Below are 20750 nucleotides of genomic sequence, written 5' to 3'. Positions count from 1 at the left end.
ATGTAAGGTGAAAATTCATTTGATTGCACTACACATAAATATGATTTAATGTGGGAGAGACATTACTTGATAAGATTGTGTTTTTGCTTAGGCAATTGTAACTTAAATTTACCTTTCAAACTATCAAACACTCATAGTGTGTTGAATCTTGATGTCTTGAAATGAGCTATACTGTAACAAAACTGAAGTGTGGTTCAGATGTCAATCTTCTTCTGATAAACCATGACTTATCAGATTAGGAACAAATTGTGTTCCTCTTCTCACAGCTCAGTCTCCCCTCATGTGCCTTACATATCTTCTGGTGAAGATAATCTGGTTTCTTAAACCACAATTTCTCATGATATCTGAAGTGGTAAGATGTAGCAGAAGAGCCCCAGAAAACCTGGATATAAAACTAGGATCAGATCCTGGTTAATTAGACATAACAGGAAACTGTGGCATTGAAAAATAGAATATCTTCACTATATGGGAAATGTGGCTTTTCCTGGTCAAAAAAAAAAAGGTTTATTGGGCTGAGTTTGTGACCTCTGAACTGCACCTGTTAGGTTTTATTGTGACAATTATTTCAGTTCAAAGGTGTTCCTCCAAAACAATAAGAATGCTGCAGTCAGAAAATATAGCACTTTTTAAGTGGAGGTAGATTCCACCAGGGACCCAGGTGGCGCTGTGGTTAAACCACTGAGCCTAGGGCTTGCTGATCAGAAGGTCGGCGGTTCGAATCCCTATGATGGGGTGAGCTCTCGTTGCTTGGTCCCAGCTCCTGCCAACCTAGCAGTTCGAAAGCACGTCAAAATGCAAGTAGATAAATAGGAACCGCTACAGCGGGAAGGTAAACGGCATTTCCATGTGCTGCTCTGGTTTGCCAGAAGCGGCTTTCTCATGCTGGCCACATGACGTGGAAGCTATACGCCGGCTCCCTCGGCCAATAATGCGAGATGAGCGCGCAACCCCACAGTCGGTCACGACTGGACCTAATGGTCAGGGGTCCCTTTACCTTTACCTAGATTCCACCAACTGATAATGTTGTATAATAATTTTAATGAAATCTGTTATTAGTTTGCATACATATCAAGAAACAAATCAACTGGCTAATCATTGAAAAAGTTAACTCATTAATGGCATTAGAATAATCTAGATGAAGGAGGCTGGATTGGAGAAAGGGGCATCTTTCAAAGAAGGTGGGAAATTTTGTCAGTGTTTTTTTTCTTTTCTAAGGTTGATGGAGACAAGCATTTGTCAGGAAGAGTCAAATGCAGGAAACTGCCTTTTCTCCTTAAAAAAATATTGCTGGATATTAACACATATTCTGTAGTTGAACACCATATTATTGTCCCCTGAATATTGCATGTGCTTTATTTTAATTACTTATTTAATTATCTTTAGATTCTTGTAAAGCCTGAAGCAACCACTGTTGCTTAGATGATTAGAAAATCACTTCCAGTTGCAGAAAACTTTTCTCCTTCCCTCCCCCTTCCCTGTTGTTTCTTATGCCAGTTATTGCAGACCGGCCTCCCCCTGTCATTCGACAAGGCCCTGTGAATCAGACTGTCGCTGTGGATGGTACTTTAGTACTCAGCTGTGTGGCTGCAGGCACTCTAATGCCAACAATTCTCTGGAGAAAGGATGGTACCCTCATCTCCACACAGGATTCCCGCATCAAGCAGCTGGAAACTGGTGCATTACAGATTCGATATGCCAAGGTAGTTTGAAACTGAAACCACACAATTCTTTTTACTTTGCTTCTCTTTGGTGCTTGCCTTGAGGCCCTGAACATTGCAGCCTCTAATTTTAGAATTAATGAAATGTTAAATAACTGTATTAGTATCATCTTTATTTGATTCTTCGTGTCTTGAGATAGCTTATTCTGCATTCCCAGAGTACCTTACATTATAACAGAGCCGCTGGCAAGTTATTTCAGTTTTCATAACTACGATTCTTCTAAGAAGAATTAATTTAGAAAACTGTTTAAACATAGAAGGTGGGATGGTGGTGCAACAATGCTTAGGAATCTTCTTTTGTGATCTCCATGAACACGGTCTTAACAGTGAGTCCATAAGTGACTGTAGAGGCCAATTCTAGATCCGCACATCCTTCAACAGTGGGGACATAGGTTTCCAGGTGGGAGTTGATCATGGTGAGGGTTTGCCGTACGTGCCTTCCTCTTACGTTTCTCCCTTTAGTCCTAGTCAGGCATCCCCAAACTTCGGCCCTCACGATGTTTTGGACTACAATTCCCATCATCCCTGACCACTGGTCCTGTTAGCTAGGGATCATGGGAGTTGTAGGCCAAAACATCTGGAGGGCCGCAGTTTGGGGATGCCTGGTCCTGGTTGTAACCATAAATGTTTTGAATCCCTGTTTCACTTGCTAGGCTAGCAGGCATGTGAACAGTAAACAAGCTCCAGTGTTTTCACATAACATGAAAGCTGTACGATTGTATTGTTTCAAAATATTCTCTACAGTTCATTTACTATAATTTCTCTACTAGCAGTTATCCCTATTGTCCTCATGCTTCCTGCTCCATTTTTTTACTACCTATACATATGCAGGAAAGATTAATAAATTAAAATAACTGAATACAGAGCTGGCTTCCGGAAGGTTTATGGAAGCATGCTTGGTCAATGTGTTACTCCTTTGAGACAAGTTGTAGCAGAATGGTTTGCGTTTTTCCAAGGAATACGAACACCTGTTTTTACTTGCTAGGTGTTTTGCCTTAGGATAACTTGGTTCATGTAGTTAGGCCAAATGTAAAGACATCTTTTCATACAATACATTACCTGAAACCATGTAGTTACCTGCCCATGCAACTCTTCATGCCAGCACAGAATTACTGAAATCTTCCATTTGGTGGTGGTGTTTTTTTAACTTTTAGATTGACCTTTTTAGAGTGGTTTAATCTTTAGTTGTGTGTATTTAGAGGCAGTTTCAGGTGGGCTTTGTCTAGCGTTTGACGTCAGGTGATTATACTGTATGCTGTCTGTGTTATCCAAATCAGTTCCAAAAACATTTTCAGCTTCAACTGTGGATGTTAAAATCTTGCAATAATTCATATGAACAAGCAAATGGAGCAAAAACTAACATCAGATTATTATTTCTGTTGTTATCATCATCAACATTTTTATTATTTTATGGTGGAACTGTGATGAAGCCCTCACTCAGTTTCTTTTCTAGCATAGTGACTCAATGGTGTTTTTCCTCTCTGAAGAAACCTGTGATATAAGCAATTTTGGGGGCAAAGAGAAGCCCCTAATTCTCCTGCAAGCAGTTTAATTGATTAAGCATCTTTCTTACCTTTTAATAAAGGATGTGATATCATATGGAATTTAAAATATCAGTCCTGAGCAGCAGTGGAACTAGACTTCCCTGGGTGTGCCATGGGCATAGAGGGTGACATGACGCAGCAAGAGGGCAAGCACACAAACTTCCAATTAGTCTGCTTAGCATGGGCTGGAAGGGTGACATGGGGATGCAGCAGAGCAGGCTCATGCCCCTCCAATCAGCCCAATTGGTCTGATTAGAAGGCCGCATGCCTGTTTCATTCTGATGCCCGGCTAGCCCCGCACTGCTTTGCAAGGCTGGGATGTGGGATCGGACTCACAAAGCTGGGAAAAACCTGCACCCGGGGCAATAGGCCCTCTCGCCCTGCACATGCTCCACCTCTGGGTCTTGAGGTCATCTCCCAGCCCACTCCATGCCCAGAAACTGCAATTCTTTTATTTATTCACAGGAGTAAAAATGACATTCAAATAATTTGTCCTTTAACGTGATATGCAAATGCACTGTTGCATTGTTCTTGTAGTAGAGTCACATCACACTTTCCTTAGCAATAGTTAATATTCCTGTAGGATTTTTTCTGCAGGGTTTACCTAAAAAATTTCACAACTCAGCATTTTAAAACTTGGCAAGATTTACTTATACCATTGTTTTATAAATGGAACCTAACCTCTAGGAAATTATAATCCTCTATCGTTTCCTCTAGCAAACATAGCACGTGCACACCCTCTTCTGGGAACTGCTGCCTGTTTACTAATGATAATAATGAAGCTCATAGAAACAGAAGCTATCTCATGGGATGTAGAGGGGGACGGGAATGTCACAAGGCTATGCAATTTTGCCTCTCTTTACCAGAGAAGTAATTTTTCAAATTAATTTTTCTTAAAGATCTGATATAGCTTCTGTCTACAGGCAATTTAGGATCTGACCTGTGTGTTAAAAGGCCACATGTTAGAGAGAAGCTACATGCACAGTGAAGACTTTAAGGTTTCCTAAGTAAACATCCAGTAAGCATTGTGAAATTTACCGTAGTGCTTGGAAATACACCAAAACAGTCCTGTGGAACGCCCTCCCAGCAGATGTCAAGGCAATAAGTAACTATTTTACTTTTAGAGGACAACTGAAGGCTGTTTAGGGAAGTTTTTGATGTTTAATGCTGTACTGTTTTAATATTCGGTTGGAAGCCGCCCAGAGTGGCTGGGGAAACCCAGCCAGATGGGCGGGGTATAAATAATATATTATTATTATTATTATTATTATTATTATTATTATTATTATTATTATTATTATGAAGCATGTAGTTTTCAGAGACATACATAATTAGGTACACCAAAATGATTTTCTGAGATTGGTAAGCTGTGCATGGATTGGCCCTCCTCAATTCTTCACTGGCAATTTATTGGCAAGAACTCAGCCTAATCTACCTCACAGTGTTGTTGTGAAGGACAGCTCTGTACACAGCTTTGAGCTCTTAGGAGAGAAAGTAACATACAAATACTTACAATGCAGCATTCACAGACCATGTAACGCAAAATAAAGAGGCACAAAGACAGTAAAAGCAGCTCTCCCCACTTAATTAACATTTCACATTGCTGATCAGCAAAGTTTTCCAACCTTGAAAACAACAAAAACAAAGGTTTTCTGTGCATGTGCAATTTTGCAGTGTTGGTTACGGAACCACCTCTCACCCTAACCTACCTCACAGGGTTGCTGTGAAGCTAAAATCCAGAACTCACTGACTATGGAGAGAGAAATAAACATGCACAGAACCAGGAAAGCATATCCCATGCTTTAACGGCAAAATTGTACAGTTCTGATATTTTATAGCAACCCCTCCAAGTTTGACAACCTTGATAAACAATCAGAATTACTCAGAGCACATGTAGTTCCTAAAATCAACAAAGCAGCAAAGGAATCATATGAGGGAACTATTTTGAAGTTCCCCCACTTCTGTCTTCAGAACTACTGGGTCTCAACTCTATAGTTACCCTGAGTATGAGTCAGTGGTGGTTGCTGGTGCTTCCATCCCCTCTTCCGGAGGCTGCAGTAAGCAACTTTTTACGCACACACACAATAACCCAAGCAGGTGCCTGCAGCCACAGATCAGGCACCTGTGAGCTTCATGTATTTGCTATGCACCATTTTCTTCCTCACTCCTTCAACATCCCCGACCGGTGGATGTCTGACTCCTTACTGCTTCATCATTCCAGCTCCTTTCCAAAAGCTGGAGAACTGCAAAACAGCTTTCTTTTAAATCATCATATGTCCACATCTAGCACAGCTGAGAGCCAATTTTGTGTCACTGAGACCAGGCAGCCTGCACTAGGGGCAGCTAAGTTGAAGATAGCTCTGCCTAGTCATGGCCAGCTGCTGAGGCCTGGGCACCGGAGACAGGCAGCTTCTCAGTATTGCACCCCTCCTGGCACAGCTGTACCAATCTCTTGGTTCTGCTGTTAATAGGAAACTATGGAGGACATTCTCTTATGTTACTTTAAACCCCCATCCTGCACTGCTCTCTTCTACTAAACAGATAGTCACACATATATACCTTTTTGCAATCAAGCTCTATATAAATTTTATATGAAATAAATCATTTTATCCCATTCATACATCCCCCACCAAACACACCATCAAAATGTTGTTCCTCTCATCCACACATTGCTAGAGACCCATTCATATATATAGTCACATGTCCCACATATCCCTACCAGATAATACATACCCACTGAGCAGCTCACATTTCCATACATGGACACATACACAGAAGTGTCAATATAGTGTGATGAAATTCCCTGAGAGAAATTTCCCATCCCTGTCCCTAGTGATTGGAACGGACATGTGAAATGGAAATGAAGATGGATATGTCAGAAGCTATATAGCTATACATGATTCTGGGTAACTTTCTAGATCTGTAGGGTCTTTTCCTAACCCACTTCTAAAGATCATATTTAGAGCAATGGTGGGAAAACTGTGGCCCTCCTGCTGTACCACAGTTGCCATAATCTCTGGCTGTTGGCCAAGCTGGTTTAGAAAAACATAAAAGTTCATTTCAATCTCTGTATCTAAAGAAGGCATATCATCCTCCAGGAGACCAGAAATAGGTTATAGATAAAAGGGATGATAAAATAAGCCTGCTTAAAAACCTTGCCCTTGTATGAGCTTTGAAAATTCGAGAGATCTCCCTGATGTCTTTGTGAAAGGAGCCATTGAGAGGAACTGAGACTACTGTCAAGAGTGCACCTGTGGGCAGACGCCTGATGTGAGCAGGGAGCCTGGAACCAGTAGCTGTGTGACAAAGCAAGTAGTTAGGACCAAACCAAGTGAAAGAATTAACGAGCGAGCTAAAAATAAGGACCAAAGAATAAAGCAGAAGCATGTGAGAATTCAAGAGGACCTTGTTACTTGAGCTGGAACAGGAAGTCCTCTTATAACTTTTCGTGTCCAGGAGGGTCGAATCATTAGACAGAATGGCTGGGAATCAGTCCACACCTTGAGGACATTAAGCTATCTAGGCCAGGCATGTCAAACCTGCGGCCCTCCAGATGTTTTGGACTACCATTCCCATCTTCCCCAACCACTGGTCCTGCTAGCTGAGGATCATGAGAGTTGTAGGCCAAAACATCTGGAGGGCCGCAGGTTTGACATGCCTGATCTAGGCAGATGCCACAACATGACTCCAGAAAAGCCGCATACATGTTATTGTCCCCATCAACAGAAAAAGTGTGCTAACACACCATGTCACATTGACTGATGGTGGAGAGGTATTCCCCCTAGCAAATTCTGGTGTATCCAAAAGGACTACAAATGCGCACTGAATAGTTGGACTATAGACCACCTTATCCCATATATCCCCGCCCAATCAATGAGGTCTTCAGGGACCACAACAAATAATGTAATGAAAATAAAATATTTTAATCCTGTATTCTATGGTGAGTACAGAAGCCCAATTAAAATTTAAGCTCAACCTAGGTAGTTGGGGGGATGTCTGCCTGTCTTCCTCCCTGTCGTCCTGAAGCCTCTGGTGGCAGGAGGGGGCTCTGGTGGGGGGGAGGGGCGGAAGGAAACCCAACTACAAAAATGGACCTCCTTTGGATGGTCGCACCTCATAGGTTCCTCTTGTGGCAGAAGGGGACTTGTGGGGGGAGGGAGGGAAGGTGGATGAATATGTCTTTTATGTTTTGTCTTTTTTGTGTTGTTATATAAAACCAATAAAAATTATATATATATAAATAAAAATAAAATTTAAGCTCAACCATTGCATTTTAATTTACTGTAATTGAATATCACTTTCTTCTAACAAATTTTCATTTGGGGGGACTTTGGGTGAGTTAATGCATATTCATTTGGGACATCAAATCTTCTGTGTCTCAGACTATTTCAAATATTTTTCTCTCTCCCCCCCCCTTCCCTTCAGCTGGGTGACACTGGTCGGTACACGTGCATTGCCTCCACCCCAAGTGGTGAAGCATCATGGAGTGCTTACATTGAAGTCCAAGGTAAATCTGGATAGAGGAGAAACCATAAAAATAAGTAATTACAGTCTAATGGCTCTCTGATTATGTAAGAAATGATATACACTAATGTGAGCACACTGATGAGCATATGTCAGCTTTGAACTTTTATCACTCTTCACTAGAATTTGGAGTTCCAGTGCAGCCACCAAGACCCACTGACCCTAACTTGATTCCCAGTGCACCATCAAAACCTGAAGTTACCGACGTCAGCAAAAATACAGTAACACTATCATGGAAGCCTAATTTGAATTCAGGTGCAACTCCAACCTCTTATATAATAGAGGCGTTCAGGTATTATGTCTTTATGTGATCTGGTTGTGCTTATGTTTTAGGTTCTTATATCATAGGCATGTACTAACCTGTTTCTGTGTGTGTGTGTGTGCTTTATCCCTAGCCATGCAGCTGGCAGCAGCTGGCAAACCGTAGCAGAAAATGTGAAAACAGAAACATTTGCTGTTAAAGGTCTGAAACCAAATGCAATTTATCTCTTCCTTGTGCGAGCAGCCAATGCATATGGAATTAGTGATCCCAGCCAAATATCTGACCCAGTGAAAACACAAGGTAAAACATGTATTTAAGACTGAACTAAAGACAATCATTTGTTTAGATATGCTTCACTGAAAGGAAACAGAAAAGAAACACCCATTTTAGGAAATAATGTCAATACAGTATCTGCTCTTGTTCTGTATGCAACAATAGATAACAAGGCTGTCAATCAAAAAGGGGCTTAAAGCTGAGGAAACAACTACTGTATATTCACTATAGCAGATCCTACTGAGAAACAAACCACTTTTTAATCTAAACAGTTTATTTCTGGGCAGTAGTCTCTGTAGATTCACATCAAATCAAAATCTGAATAAGTACACGGTTCTCTCTGAGAAAATGTGCCAGCAGTTACTAGTTTTCAAAAATCATCTGTTTCTTACAATTAAAAGTTAGGTGCTTTGCTAGCTAAACATGAGTTGTCGTGAAATCAAGTCATTCACTTGCCTTCCAGCATAATGGGGTGGGGAAAACAAGCCCCAATGCCAAAATACAAAATACAATGGCATTCAGTACCATTTTATGAGATATAAAATATAAGCAGATGCTTTTAAGGCTGAGTGAGAACATTAATTCATCTACCCTAGAATTCTTTATTTTTATCACTGGCTATCCAAGGACTAAGGGCAGAAGTCATGGATTATTTCAGAACAGACACAGTATTAAGTAGATTTTTGTCTGCCAAAGTTGTTTTTGGGGGTGTACCAAGAAAAATCAATACTACTTTTAATTCAGAAGATTATTCCAAACTTTGTGTTCCACTAATTGAACTATATTTGACCCACTTGAAATGTTTCTCTTTGTATATAACAACATTTTTATCCACTTGGATCCAACAGAACTTCCACACATGCAAGTTGCACCCCCCATTTTCATGAATTCCCCTTTCCACTGTAGACACTCAAACCACATCAATTGCTGCGCCAATTATAATAGCTTGAAAATATGGAAAATGTAGGAGTACTGAACATTACTGGAGAGTACTGGAGAGTTGCAGGCACAGAAGCTTGTCTCTTTGCCTGCCAGGTAGTTGGAGCTCCAACTGCCCAGCAGGTTCAGAGGCAAAAAAAAAAAAAAAAAAAAAGACAGCATGCCCTGAGCTGGAGGAAGATGATAGATAGAGGCACTTCAGTTCCTCCTAGGCTCTGTGTTTATTTCAAAGCTGCAGCGGAAGATCAGGTGCAAGACCCCAACCCTTGGGAGATGGGAGTATCTTGGCAATCACAAAGTTGATTGGCCACCAAAGCCATCCAAAATATTTCCCAACCCAATTTCATAGAATCATAGAGTTGGAAGAGACCACAAGGGCCATCCAGTCCAACCCCCTGCCAAGCAGGAAACACCATCAAAGCATTCTTGACATATGTCTGTCAAGCCTCTGCTTAAAGACCTCCAAAGAAGGAGACTCCACCACACTTCTTGGCAGCAAATTCCACTGTCGAACAGCTCTTACTGTCAGGAAGTTCCTCCTAAGGTTTAGGTGGAATCTTCTTTCTTGTAGTTTGAATCCATTGCTCCGTGTCCGCTTCTCTGGAACAGCAGAAAACAACCTTTCTCCCTCCTCTATATGACATCCTTTTATACATTTGAACATGGCTATCATATCACCCCTTAACCTTCACTTCTCCAGGCTAAACATACCCAGTTCCCTAAGCCGTTCCTCATAAGGCATTGTTTCCAGGCCTTTATTGACCCTTGATTTATTTCTTGATTGTGTCCCCATTCTATCTTGGATGCAATGCAAAATATACACTCAGTGGTACAATCAAACCTGTTTTTCAAGTCTCTGTCATATATCTTTTGAGGTTAACAATAGTTTGTTGAAATTGTTACAGATGTTCCACCTACAAGTCAGGGTGTGGATCACAAACAAGTACAGCGGGAGCTGGGTGATGTTGTTCTACATCTCCATAATCCCACAATCCTTTCTTCTTCCTCAATTGAAGTTCATTGGACAGTAAGTAAAGCAAAAGTGCTAGTAGCCTGTAAAAAGAATTTTCCCAACAGCATACAAAATACAACAACTCTGAACAGATGTTGATAAGCTGCCTTGGAGGCATTAGGAGCATTAATTGCTATTCATTAATAAGCTGGCTATACACATGTGCATACATACACTGGTTGGGTTGCATTCTGATGTCGTGTTCAAAGAAGCATCATTTGCAGTTTGCTACATTTTTCAGTTCACATATTTTCTTCTTCTTAAAGATACTTTAGTGATTCTTATAATAATAGAATCGTAGAGTTGGAATGTACCAGGGGTCATCTAGTCCAACTCCCTGCAATGCAGGAATGCAGAATTCTTCTTCTTAGAATTTGTAAGTGGACCAGAACAAGGCAGCCTTAAACAAAAAACAACAACAACCAGGAATAAGTGTGTGGTGAGGGGGGGATACAATAAGATTGAAAATAAAAGCTTTGGGAATTTAAAAACTATACAATGCATGTTTGTTTAACTTGGATCTCTTATGTTTAATCCAAACTCTCTGCCCGTGTCTCAGGGAGCTTTGAATTTCTATTGTCCAATGTGCAACAACAACAACAGTTTTTGAAATGAAAGGGACTTTCAGCAACGGTTTGCAATATGTCACAAAGGCTTACTGTTCAGAGAAAAATAAATAAAATCCCACTGGGCAAGTGCTATCACTTCAGTGTTTTTAAAGTAGCCTATTAGACCACAGTCAAACAGAGCTGTGCTGCCATTTGATGTTAGTAGTATTAAACTACCAAGAAATAGGGGGAAATGAGCAAGCTCCATAGTTTTCTGAGACTGATAACATGTATTAGCACCTAAAACTGTTTACACTTGATGCTTACTAATGTATTAATATGGCTGTTCTATCTCCACGTTTAAGGTTGACCAACAATCCCAATATATTCAGGGATATAAAATTTTGTACAGGCCAACAGCTAGTTCTCAAGGAGAATCTGAGTGGTTGATTTTTGAAGTAAGGACACCAACAAAAAACAGTGTTGTGATTCCTGAGCTCAAAAAAGGAGTGAACTATGAAATCAAAGCTCGACCTTTTTTTAACGAGTTTCAAGGAGCTGATAGTGAAGTGAAATTTGCCAAAACTCTGGAAGAAGGCAAGTAGCAGCATGGCTGTCTTCATATTATCTTTTTGAATTACTTTTTTGCCTATTTTCCCCCTGATGTATTTATGGCTTGATTTTCTTTGAAGTGTATTTTTTTTATTGGAACTCAGCCCTCTGCCACGAAAGAGAACTGTCAATGCAAAGGGCTGATCATTATGTGATTTGTTTGTTGACACAGAAGTAAATATTCAAAAGCATGTGAATGGGAAATCCCCTCAAAGACATAATAGGAACTGTGATGTCCCCCTCCGTCTCTTTCTGTTAAGTTCATAGTCTGGTCACAAATGACTTTGTTTCAAATTCAGACACTTGAAAATCACTGTCTAAAGTAGATGGCAGACACCACTGTAACCATGAAAGAGGTGCGGTTTACATATTAGGGGACTTCCTATCTTCACTAGTTACAATAAGAGATTTGAAATGATGAATGAAGACAATAAGCATGAGTTAAATTAGCAACAGGCCTCATTCCTATTGGTATGTGTTATAGATAAATATGCTCAACAAACCCCCTCTCCCCACCCCACCAAATGTGATTTCAGCTCTGTGCAATGCCAAACATAATGCCTGATATAGGCAGAGCTAGAGTATGTGGAATTCTAAGTGCTGAGTGGGAAGTGGTTGATTGTGATGGGTCTTCTGAGCCCATGGATCTGGAAACAAAACTTTTGATGTGTGGAATAGGTCAGTGTAAGACACAGTACCTTTCTGCCCCTCCAGTTTCTGATGTAGTCTTTCTCTGCAAGGTACATTCTTCTGCACTTGAACTTTTTCCTAGTAATTCCAGGGGCCAATAGAACAATTTCCTTTGTTGATCATGGAATAATCATTCTATACGAACCCAAAAGCATTTTGTGGTTCTTCTGTTCTTTCCTTTTGTAGGTCTGTCTTTTAGACCAAGAATAAGAATGGGCACCCATAGCTAAATTGCCTGCCTGTTTTGTTTTGCTTTGGGGTCAGTTCAAATGTTTAATTGGAGAGCTTATTTTGTATCCAAATACAAACCAACATATGAAGGATGAACAGTGTGGATTTTCTTGTACAGCTCATCATGTGCACACTGGCAATTTGTGATCATTAGAAGCTGGATCATCATGTTAAACTTCTGTAACCACTGTTTGTGCACTTAGTTTGTTTTCTTTTCTTATACAAACTCAACAAAGCTATAGGGGTTTTAAATAGGTCTCAGATGTTGTCCGGAGTTGTTTTATTACTTTTATTGTAGTAGATTTACAAAAACTCAGTTAATATTTGAGGTATTTGGATCATCATGTGTTCACTTTATCACATCAGCCTTTGGGAAATAGTTTGTTTAACCCCCTCCCCCCAAAAAAGATTGTCAAAGCATCTTGTTGAAGAAACTTTTCAAAGCCAATATTACATCTTGGCTTTCAAAGCCCATTTGACCAGATGATACCACGGTACAAATATTCTTCATGAATCTTCTTCAATCACTTATTGAAATTACCGTACTTTTCCCGTGTATAAAACTAGGTTTTTTTTACTTTAAAATAAGGTTAAAAATCTGGGGGCGTATTAAATACGAATAGTGCATATGCCCATTTTCTAAATTTGGGGTCCCCAAAAGTAGGGGGCATCTTATACACAGAAAAATACATCTTCGTTAAAAGCACTGCTCAGTGACAATGAAACTGAAAAAACAGCTTTAATCAGAACCATCCTTTCTCCCCACAAACAGCTCCAAGTGCTCCTCCACAAAGTGTTTCAGTAACTAAGAATGATGGAAATGGCACTGCGATTGTAATAACATGGCAACCTCCCCCAGAGGAGACGCAGAATGGGATGGTTCAGGAATACAAGGTAATATCTAGTTCTAACCTGGCATATTATTGGCAAGCTATTGACAGAGAACTTGTTTGTGGTTTCTTGGCTCCATCTGGTGGTAAAAAGCAGACCATAATAAAAGGATATGCCCGTATCTTTTAAGTCTGTTTGTTTAAAATTTTCATATATGCATTTGTATTGTACAAGTAAATAAACATATTGATGTGCAATCAGAAACCTATAAAGTATGTTAATTCACTCTCAAACTGCTCACCTTTTACTTTATAAGAAAACTGCAGGCGTAAATTAAAAGAGAATAGTGTCTGTATACAGCATATTATGACAGCAGTAGGTTATCATAAGAAATGGACATACATAAGAGTAAGCCAAGTGTAAGATTTTGTCATTTTAGGAATATGGGAAATTTACTAATTTTACTTCCAGTTTTAAAAATTTTTTATTGATAAGAACATGGCTGATGTGAAGATTTTTGGAAGCACTAACATAACAAAATTTTAAAAAATCCTTCTAGTAGCACCTTAGAGACCAACTAAGTTTGTCATTGGTATGAACTTTTGTGTGCATGATACCTAAGGTGCTACTGGAAGGATTTTTTTTGTTTGTTTGTTTCGAATACGGCAAACCAACATGGCTACCTACCTGTATTTGGGAGCACTGTTAGGAAATCACGTTACATTCTTTCATATTTCTAATTTGATTTTATCTTACAATGTTTTCAATTTATTTCCACTGCTGCCCCCCATCCCTTCTAGTCAACTTCCTTTTTCCAGGTCAGGTATTCTCTCCTCATATTTATATCCTGCCCTTCCGGAGCAGGGAGCAGTTGACAGTGCTGTACCACATACACATAAGGACACACACACACTCTCTCTCTCTATATATATAATTTAAAACATTATTATACAACTAGAAATGAAAACGCAATAGAAACTTCATTAGTATAATAGTGAAAGCAAAAGTGATAAAGTCAGCAAGAAAACTTGGTTGCCTTCCAAGCACATGAGTAAATAGAAAGGTTTTTTTTACCTTGTGCTTATTAAAACACCATCTGGAGAAATGACATGGTTTGTTTGCTGGTCTCTGGCTTAGCATTTTGTGTTAACCAGACCAATGCCTGAGACGCTAATGAAGACATATACAGGTTTCTAGATGGAATGTAACAACTTATTCACTAATCAAGTGACTTGACTCTAGGACAGTGATGGCCAAACTTCACCCTCCAGCTGTTTTGGGACTACAATTCCCATCATCCCTGACCCCTGCTCCTGTTAGCTAGGGATGATGGGAGTTGTAGTCCCCAAACAGCTGGAGGGCCAAGTTTGGCCATCACTGCTCTAGGGGGTACATTTTTAAAATGAACTATCTAGAAATTCCTCCAGAATTCTTTGCCCACAAATCCAGAAGTCTCCACAGCAGATTTTTTGTTTTGTTTTCAAGATTTGCCACTAGTACGTTACGTGCCAATAAAGGAAGGACAGCTATTAATCAGCAATGTATAAGGATGTAAGATGAAGGTCTACCAGACTTGCATGTTGAGTCGTGGGTAACTTACACCTGCCAAGAGTGATGTCAGTGCCTTCCATATGCACTGCATCAGGAAGCTTTTAGGCAGGCATCCCCAAACTTCGGCCCTCCAGATGTTTTGGCCTACAACTCCCATGATCCCCAGCTAAGAGGACCAGTGGTCAAGGATGATGGGAATTGTAGTCCAAAACATCTGGAGGGCCTAAGTTTGGGGATGCCTGCTTTTAGGCATCACATAGCAAGTCTCAAACAAAGATATGTTCTCCCAAGCCCACATTCCCAGCAATGTGCACTTCTGTCTCAGCAACCTCTGTGCTAGTTTGGTCACATACACAGGATGGAAGATGGCAAGACCCTCAATGATGTGCTCTACGGGGAACTGGCATTAGGCACTAGGCATGTTGGCAGATCAACTCTGTATTACAAAGATGTCTGCAAATGTGACATGAAGGCTGGCAACCCCTTGCAGACGATTGCAGCACCTGGAGACAGACAGGTTGTGTACTCACAGCAGTGACCAGAGAAGGAATGATGGCTGGGAGGAGTGCAGAGGGAAGAAACACCACGGCGCACCCATAGTTGCAAAACCAGATGCCTTCTTCTGCCCCAACTGAAGTAAACCATGTCTCTCCCAGATCAGTCTCTACAGCCACAGCAGGCGTAACCCTCCAATGGTTTGACTTTACAAATGAAGGCATGCTCTCTCGCGACAGGCAGATGTGAACAACTACTTAAGGACAAAGCAATCTCAGATGAGAATTCAAAGTCTGAGATCATCCTTTATTATAATAAAACTAAAGATTATTTTATCACCTGTGACCAGATGGTTTCTACATAGTTGATCGAACAGCTATGGGTGGTTGTTGTTCTTCTTCCCTCAGGTATAACATAAATTGCCTGCTTTTTTTGGAAGCTGAACATAGCCAGCTTTCCAAGGATGTCAAGAGAGGCAGCCTAAGGTCTGTTAAAGCACACCACAGCAGACACCAAGAAAAGGAACAGGTTTCATATGAACATAAGTAGAGCCTTGCTGGATCAGGCCAAAGACTCATATAGTGCAGGTTCCTGTTTTCACAGTGGCCAATCAGATGCCTATGGGAAGCCTGCAAGCAGGACCTGAGTGGAACAGCACATTCCCTACTAGTGATTCTCAGCAACTGGTATTAGTAGCTGTTGTCAGGGAGGCATTGCTCACCTGTCTTCTGAACATCCATGTGTTCTTTTGAATGCCAAGTGCTCTGTGAAGGGTGAGGCACAGGGAGTTCAGCGCAATGCAGGAGCACCCACCATGGCTGACTGTGCTGAGCTCTTCATCCATCTTCATCCCTCTCCCTTATTCAGCCTTACTCAGCAGTGACACTCAATGTTCAGAATGCAGGTGAGCTATGTTGTCCTGCCTGTGCCACGTGCCACAGAGAGGCATACTTACTCCAACAACAATATAGTTATCATGTCTAAGAGCCTATTGCCCTACATGAATTTGTCTAATCCTTGAAGGGTATGAGTTTAAGGAAATAAATAATTAATGTGGTATATCCTTATAAAGAACGTTGTTCATTCGTTTGAGTCTGTTTAGAGTGTTACAGATGAAATTGTATTCTCTGCATACCAGGCAAGGAGTAGAATAACAGTTTACTAATGCAATGGACCTTGGGGGAAGCCATGTATTATTTCCCACAGTTGTAGACTATTGAATTTTGCTACATTAATACTTACCATATGGACAGTTTTGAATTTTCAAAAATAGAACAAAAAGTGTTGTATATTATCAGGTAACCTTACTCAGATGGCTTGTTTTTAATAGTATTTATATCAGTTTATTAACAGCTTTTACAACAGAGCTATTAACTTGGCTAAATGCAGCTTGCTATGTAAATCAGCAAATGCCATATGGCATGTTTCATTTCATTATTTATTTATTTCAAAACGTATGTGCACATGAGAGTTGCATTTTTCTTTGCAGGTCTGGTGCCTTGGCAATGAAAGTCGATACCACATAAATAAGACAGTGGATGGTTCCACATTTTCTGTAGTAATCCCGTCTTTAGTGCCTGGTATTCGATACAGTGTGGAAGTGGCAGCAAGTACTGGAGCTGGAGCTGGAGTGAAAAGTGAGCCACAATTTATTCAGTTAGGTAAGTGATTTGTAATACTTCCTGCTTTGTTTTACATTTAGTGTTTGATGTGGGGCAGGGGAAATCCAGATGTTCTGCATTGTTTTAATCAGATGAGGCAAGAATCACTGAGTGAGTTGAATTTGCTTCTGCCAATAAACCTCTTTTCATTTTGGAAGCGTTGCAGAAACTCTTCTTCCCATCCCAGCCCATTATTAGGCCAAATTTAAAGGCTGCTTATAACCTTTAAAGCTCTGAATGGCTTGGTACCAGGCTAGCTTCTCCCATATGTATCTAGTTGAACCTTAAGATCCTGTTCATAGGCCCTGCTTTGTGTAAAACCCTGGAGAATGAAGTGAGGCGAGTAACCACCAGGGAAGAGTGCCTTTTCAGCAATGGCTTCAGTAGGGGAATGATCATTCCAACGAGGCTTGCATACAGTCTTTTTGTGATCTTTTCAGGGCACTAGAAAACCCTTTTTTAAAACACCCAAGCCTTTTAAGCCTATTTGTCTAGGCTTTTGTTTTTTTATATCTACTTTCAATTGTGAGGATGAGACAAGTCCTGCTTTGATGTTGCATCTTCATCTTTATTGTTTTGCTATTTGTTTTTCATTTGTTTGTTTGTTTTACTCGTTTATTGTAAGTCACCCATAGAAACTGGTTTGATGGGTAAAACAGCCTGATAGAAGGGTTAACAGCTTCCCCACTTGAGCACAAATAAAAAAGCTATTAGAAGGCTGATGATGCAACTCCCAGTGTCTTGTCGAATTCAATTCAGATTGACAGTGACTTTCTCCCTCTGGAGAGGCATGAGACCTATTAGAATTGAGGCAGAGTTGTGTTCCAGACAGTTCTGGGGTCTCTTCTGGCTGATGGGTCTGGTGATGCTTGAAACCCTGACTAATCTGTGGAGCACAAGTGCTCACTTCCAGTTTGTTGAGCCCAGGTCTATTGTGGAGCTGAAAGCAATGAAGCAGGTTAGAAGATAGCTAGAACACAAGTGGAAGAAGATTCCAGATTAACACAATGGGAAACAAGTGTGTGCTCATTGTTGAGCCTATGCTGTGGTGTGAAGGAAGTGCAAAAGACTTATCTTTCTGCCTCTATTGAGTCTTTGGTGTCTTGCCCAATGGAGATTTATAAAGTACTGTAGTACAGTGTTTCTCAACCTTTTTTGGGCCAAGGCACACTTGTTCCATGAAAAAAATCACGAGGCACACCACCAAGTTAAAAAATTTAACTCTGTGCCGCCCTATATTGACTATATAATTATGACTGTAAGAAACACTTGCCAATTGCTGTGTTGGTTGCAATCTCCTGTAATAAGGCTTCACAAGCCGCTGATTTCTCTGCCAGCACAATCCTTTGCTCAGCAAGTTTCAGGTTGAGCTCATCCAGCCAGCTTCTTTAAGTTTGTCTAAATTTTAGTTTAGTTTGTCTAAATTTTGCCACGCCGTGCGGCGACGAGAAGGGCGATTTGCATTGTCACGTGCCTGGCGGCCGCCAATATATGACACTGACCCGCCGGAAAGGAAGCCGCGGAACAGTGGTTGAGAAACGCTGCTGTAGTACATACTCTTTCACTTAAAACAACAACTTGCTTGTAAATTGTTTGGTGACTTTTCTTAATGGGAAGTGATATAAATTTAATAAACCTAACCTGAACCTCACTTAACATCATCTTCAGGTGGGCTGCTGCTATTTGTAAAAAAAAGAAAAGAAGAAGAAGCAAGCACCCACCCACCCAAAAAAACCACAAAAACATTTTAAATGAAATGTGTTGCACATTGATCTAATTACAATTTTGCTTGGCACTTATATTTCAAATGACACACAGTTACTTTTTAAAAACCTGGAAAAACTGCTGCAAGTGACTTCAGTATTGTCACAAACACCAACACAAACACTGAGGCTAATCTTGGGGAGGCGATTGTGCTTCTGCCAAAAATGCTGTGAGTACCCTTCCGTAGCTGGGTCATCACTAAATTATGTACATTTGGGTGCACCTATAGAGAACAGTAGATGATGCATTAAATAACTGATTGCCGATTGATTTCCTGTGGCTCTTTCAGTTTTGTGCACCAGACAGGTCTTGAGGCACCTCATTTTGCCAATAAATTAATGTTTCTCACAAACATATTAACCTGTGTGAATACACATCATGCATTTATGAGAAGCTTCACTCAAATAATTATAAATGTTAAGTGTATTATTCATGCCTTAGACATCCCAAGAGAATGAATACAAGCAACTCCTTGAACTTTTATTGCTCTAACAGCTCCCATTATGAGGTGTGATTTGTGAACTAATTAGCATGCCTTTCATGGTGATATGCTAGCAACTGCAAGTATCTGTACTCCCTGATGTTCTTTTGTGCTTAAAGTCACAACCCTTGCACTGGACTGACTGTACAGAGACCCACTGGTGATGTTGCAGGGGGCTTTTTTGCCCTTTGATCCCTGAGTGACTGTTACAGTTCAATTGTGATCTTTTATACAGTTTCCACATTAAGTTATTGTGAGCATAACAAATGTTGAATACTCTATATCGATTGTGTTACAGTCCTGAAAAAATTCCAAGCAAAGATATTCCAAGCATATTTACATAAAGTATATATCTGTTTTTGGCTTGGGTATGTTGCATACATGCGTATTTATATAGCTGTTATCCTACAATAAGCAAGCTAAAGATTGTCGGTGGGTTTTTAATGTTGTACACTTTATAATTCAGAAGTGTTCTTCCATGAACTGCCCTGAGACCTCCGGGTGTAGAGCGGTATATAAATTCAATAAACAAAATAGTAAGTGCTCTCCCCACCAAGAGTTGGATTCTGAGATATAGTTGCTAAACTGAACATAAAAAACCCTGGGATATAGGAAGATTGCATACATATCAGGTTCTTCGTAAGGTTCAGTTAGTATCTATTTGTTGAAGATTATAAATTGTGGAATATTCAATGTACTATAAAGTTTATGTGTCAAGCCAAACAGGCATGGCTTTTTTATACGTGTGTCTACAGGGAACTGTGCACATTCCCAGAGAACAAATTGAATAGATGGCAGAATTACTTTCCAGACTTCATCTGACGGGGGAAAGCTCAAATATCATGTAGCGTTCAAATCCTGTGACATCAGTGCCTCATATTTTTACTTTCAACCTTTGGGTATGTTTCTTCAGATTCTCATGGAAACCCTGTGTCACCAGAAGACCAAGTCAGTTTAGCCCAACAGATTTCAGATGTTGTAAAACAGCCAGCATTCATTGCTGGAATTGGTGCTGCCTGTTGGATTATCCTTATGGTTTTCAGCATTTGGTTATACCGTCATCGAAAGAAACGCAGTGGACTCGCTAGTACTTATGCTGGTATCAGAAAAGGTATTTTTTGTACCCTTTTATAATCTGAAGTATTTGTTATTTAATTGAATTTATAGGGTGATAGCCAGCATTGGCCTTACTCAGAAGAGACCCATCTCTTTCATTGGGTCTATTTTGAGCATGATTTAGTTGGATATCACACATAGTCTCTGTCAGACACAGACTGGTTATCAATAAATGAAAAACCAAATTAATAACTATCCTGTGAGATTTAATACAATCTATCCTGTGAGATTTAATTTAGGCAACGTTAAATTATATATACAATGTCCTGGCTCAAACTGAATGGTATTTTAAAACTTCTTGAAAAATGCTTCCATTAGGTGGTTGTGGGATTTTTATTACTACATAACAGTTATGAAGAATGTACCCTGCCTACCTTGATTTCAGCACACAATGTAATTTATAGAAGGTTATTTTAGATAACTGGACAGGTTGTGATGGCATGGATGAGAGAAGACATCTTATAGGTATCTTTAAATCCAGAGTTAATAAATGTATAG

General features: G+C 40.1%; 1 protein-coding gene across 5 annotated transcripts in view; it reads left to right on the top strand.

Annotated features, from left to right (window-relative positions):
- ROBO1 (roundabout guidance receptor 1) overlaps positions 1-20750 on the top strand; it is a 577709-nt gene that overhangs the window by 516014 nt on the left and 40945 nt on the right. For all 5 annotated transcript variants that reach the window (XM_088667991.1, XM_088667990.1, XM_088667989.1 and 2 more), the window contains 9 exons: positions 1495-1700; positions 7688-7769; positions 7910-8078; positions 8182-8348; positions 10166-10287; positions 11186-11417; positions 13126-13247; positions 16720-16891; positions 20050-20247. In XM_088667991.1, coding sequence (XP_088524117.1) covers positions 1495-1700; positions 7688-7769; positions 7910-8078; positions 8182-8348; positions 10166-10287; positions 11186-11417; positions 13126-13247; positions 16720-16891; positions 20050-20247 — 1470 coding nt within the window. The remainder of the gene's footprint in view (positions 1-1494; positions 1701-7687; positions 7770-7909; positions 8079-8181; positions 8349-10165; positions 10288-11185; positions 11418-13125; positions 13248-16719; positions 16892-20049; positions 20248-20750) is intronic.

This window comes from Zootoca vivipara, chromosome 4 (assembly GCF_965207765.1).
Source record: "Zootoca vivipara chromosome 4, rZooViv2.hap1.1, whole genome shotgun sequence".
Classification (NCBI taxonomy): domain Eukaryota; kingdom Metazoa; phylum Chordata; class Lepidosauria; order Squamata; family Lacertidae; genus Zootoca; species Zootoca vivipara.
This window is presented reverse-complemented; position numbering and strand designations above follow the sequence as displayed.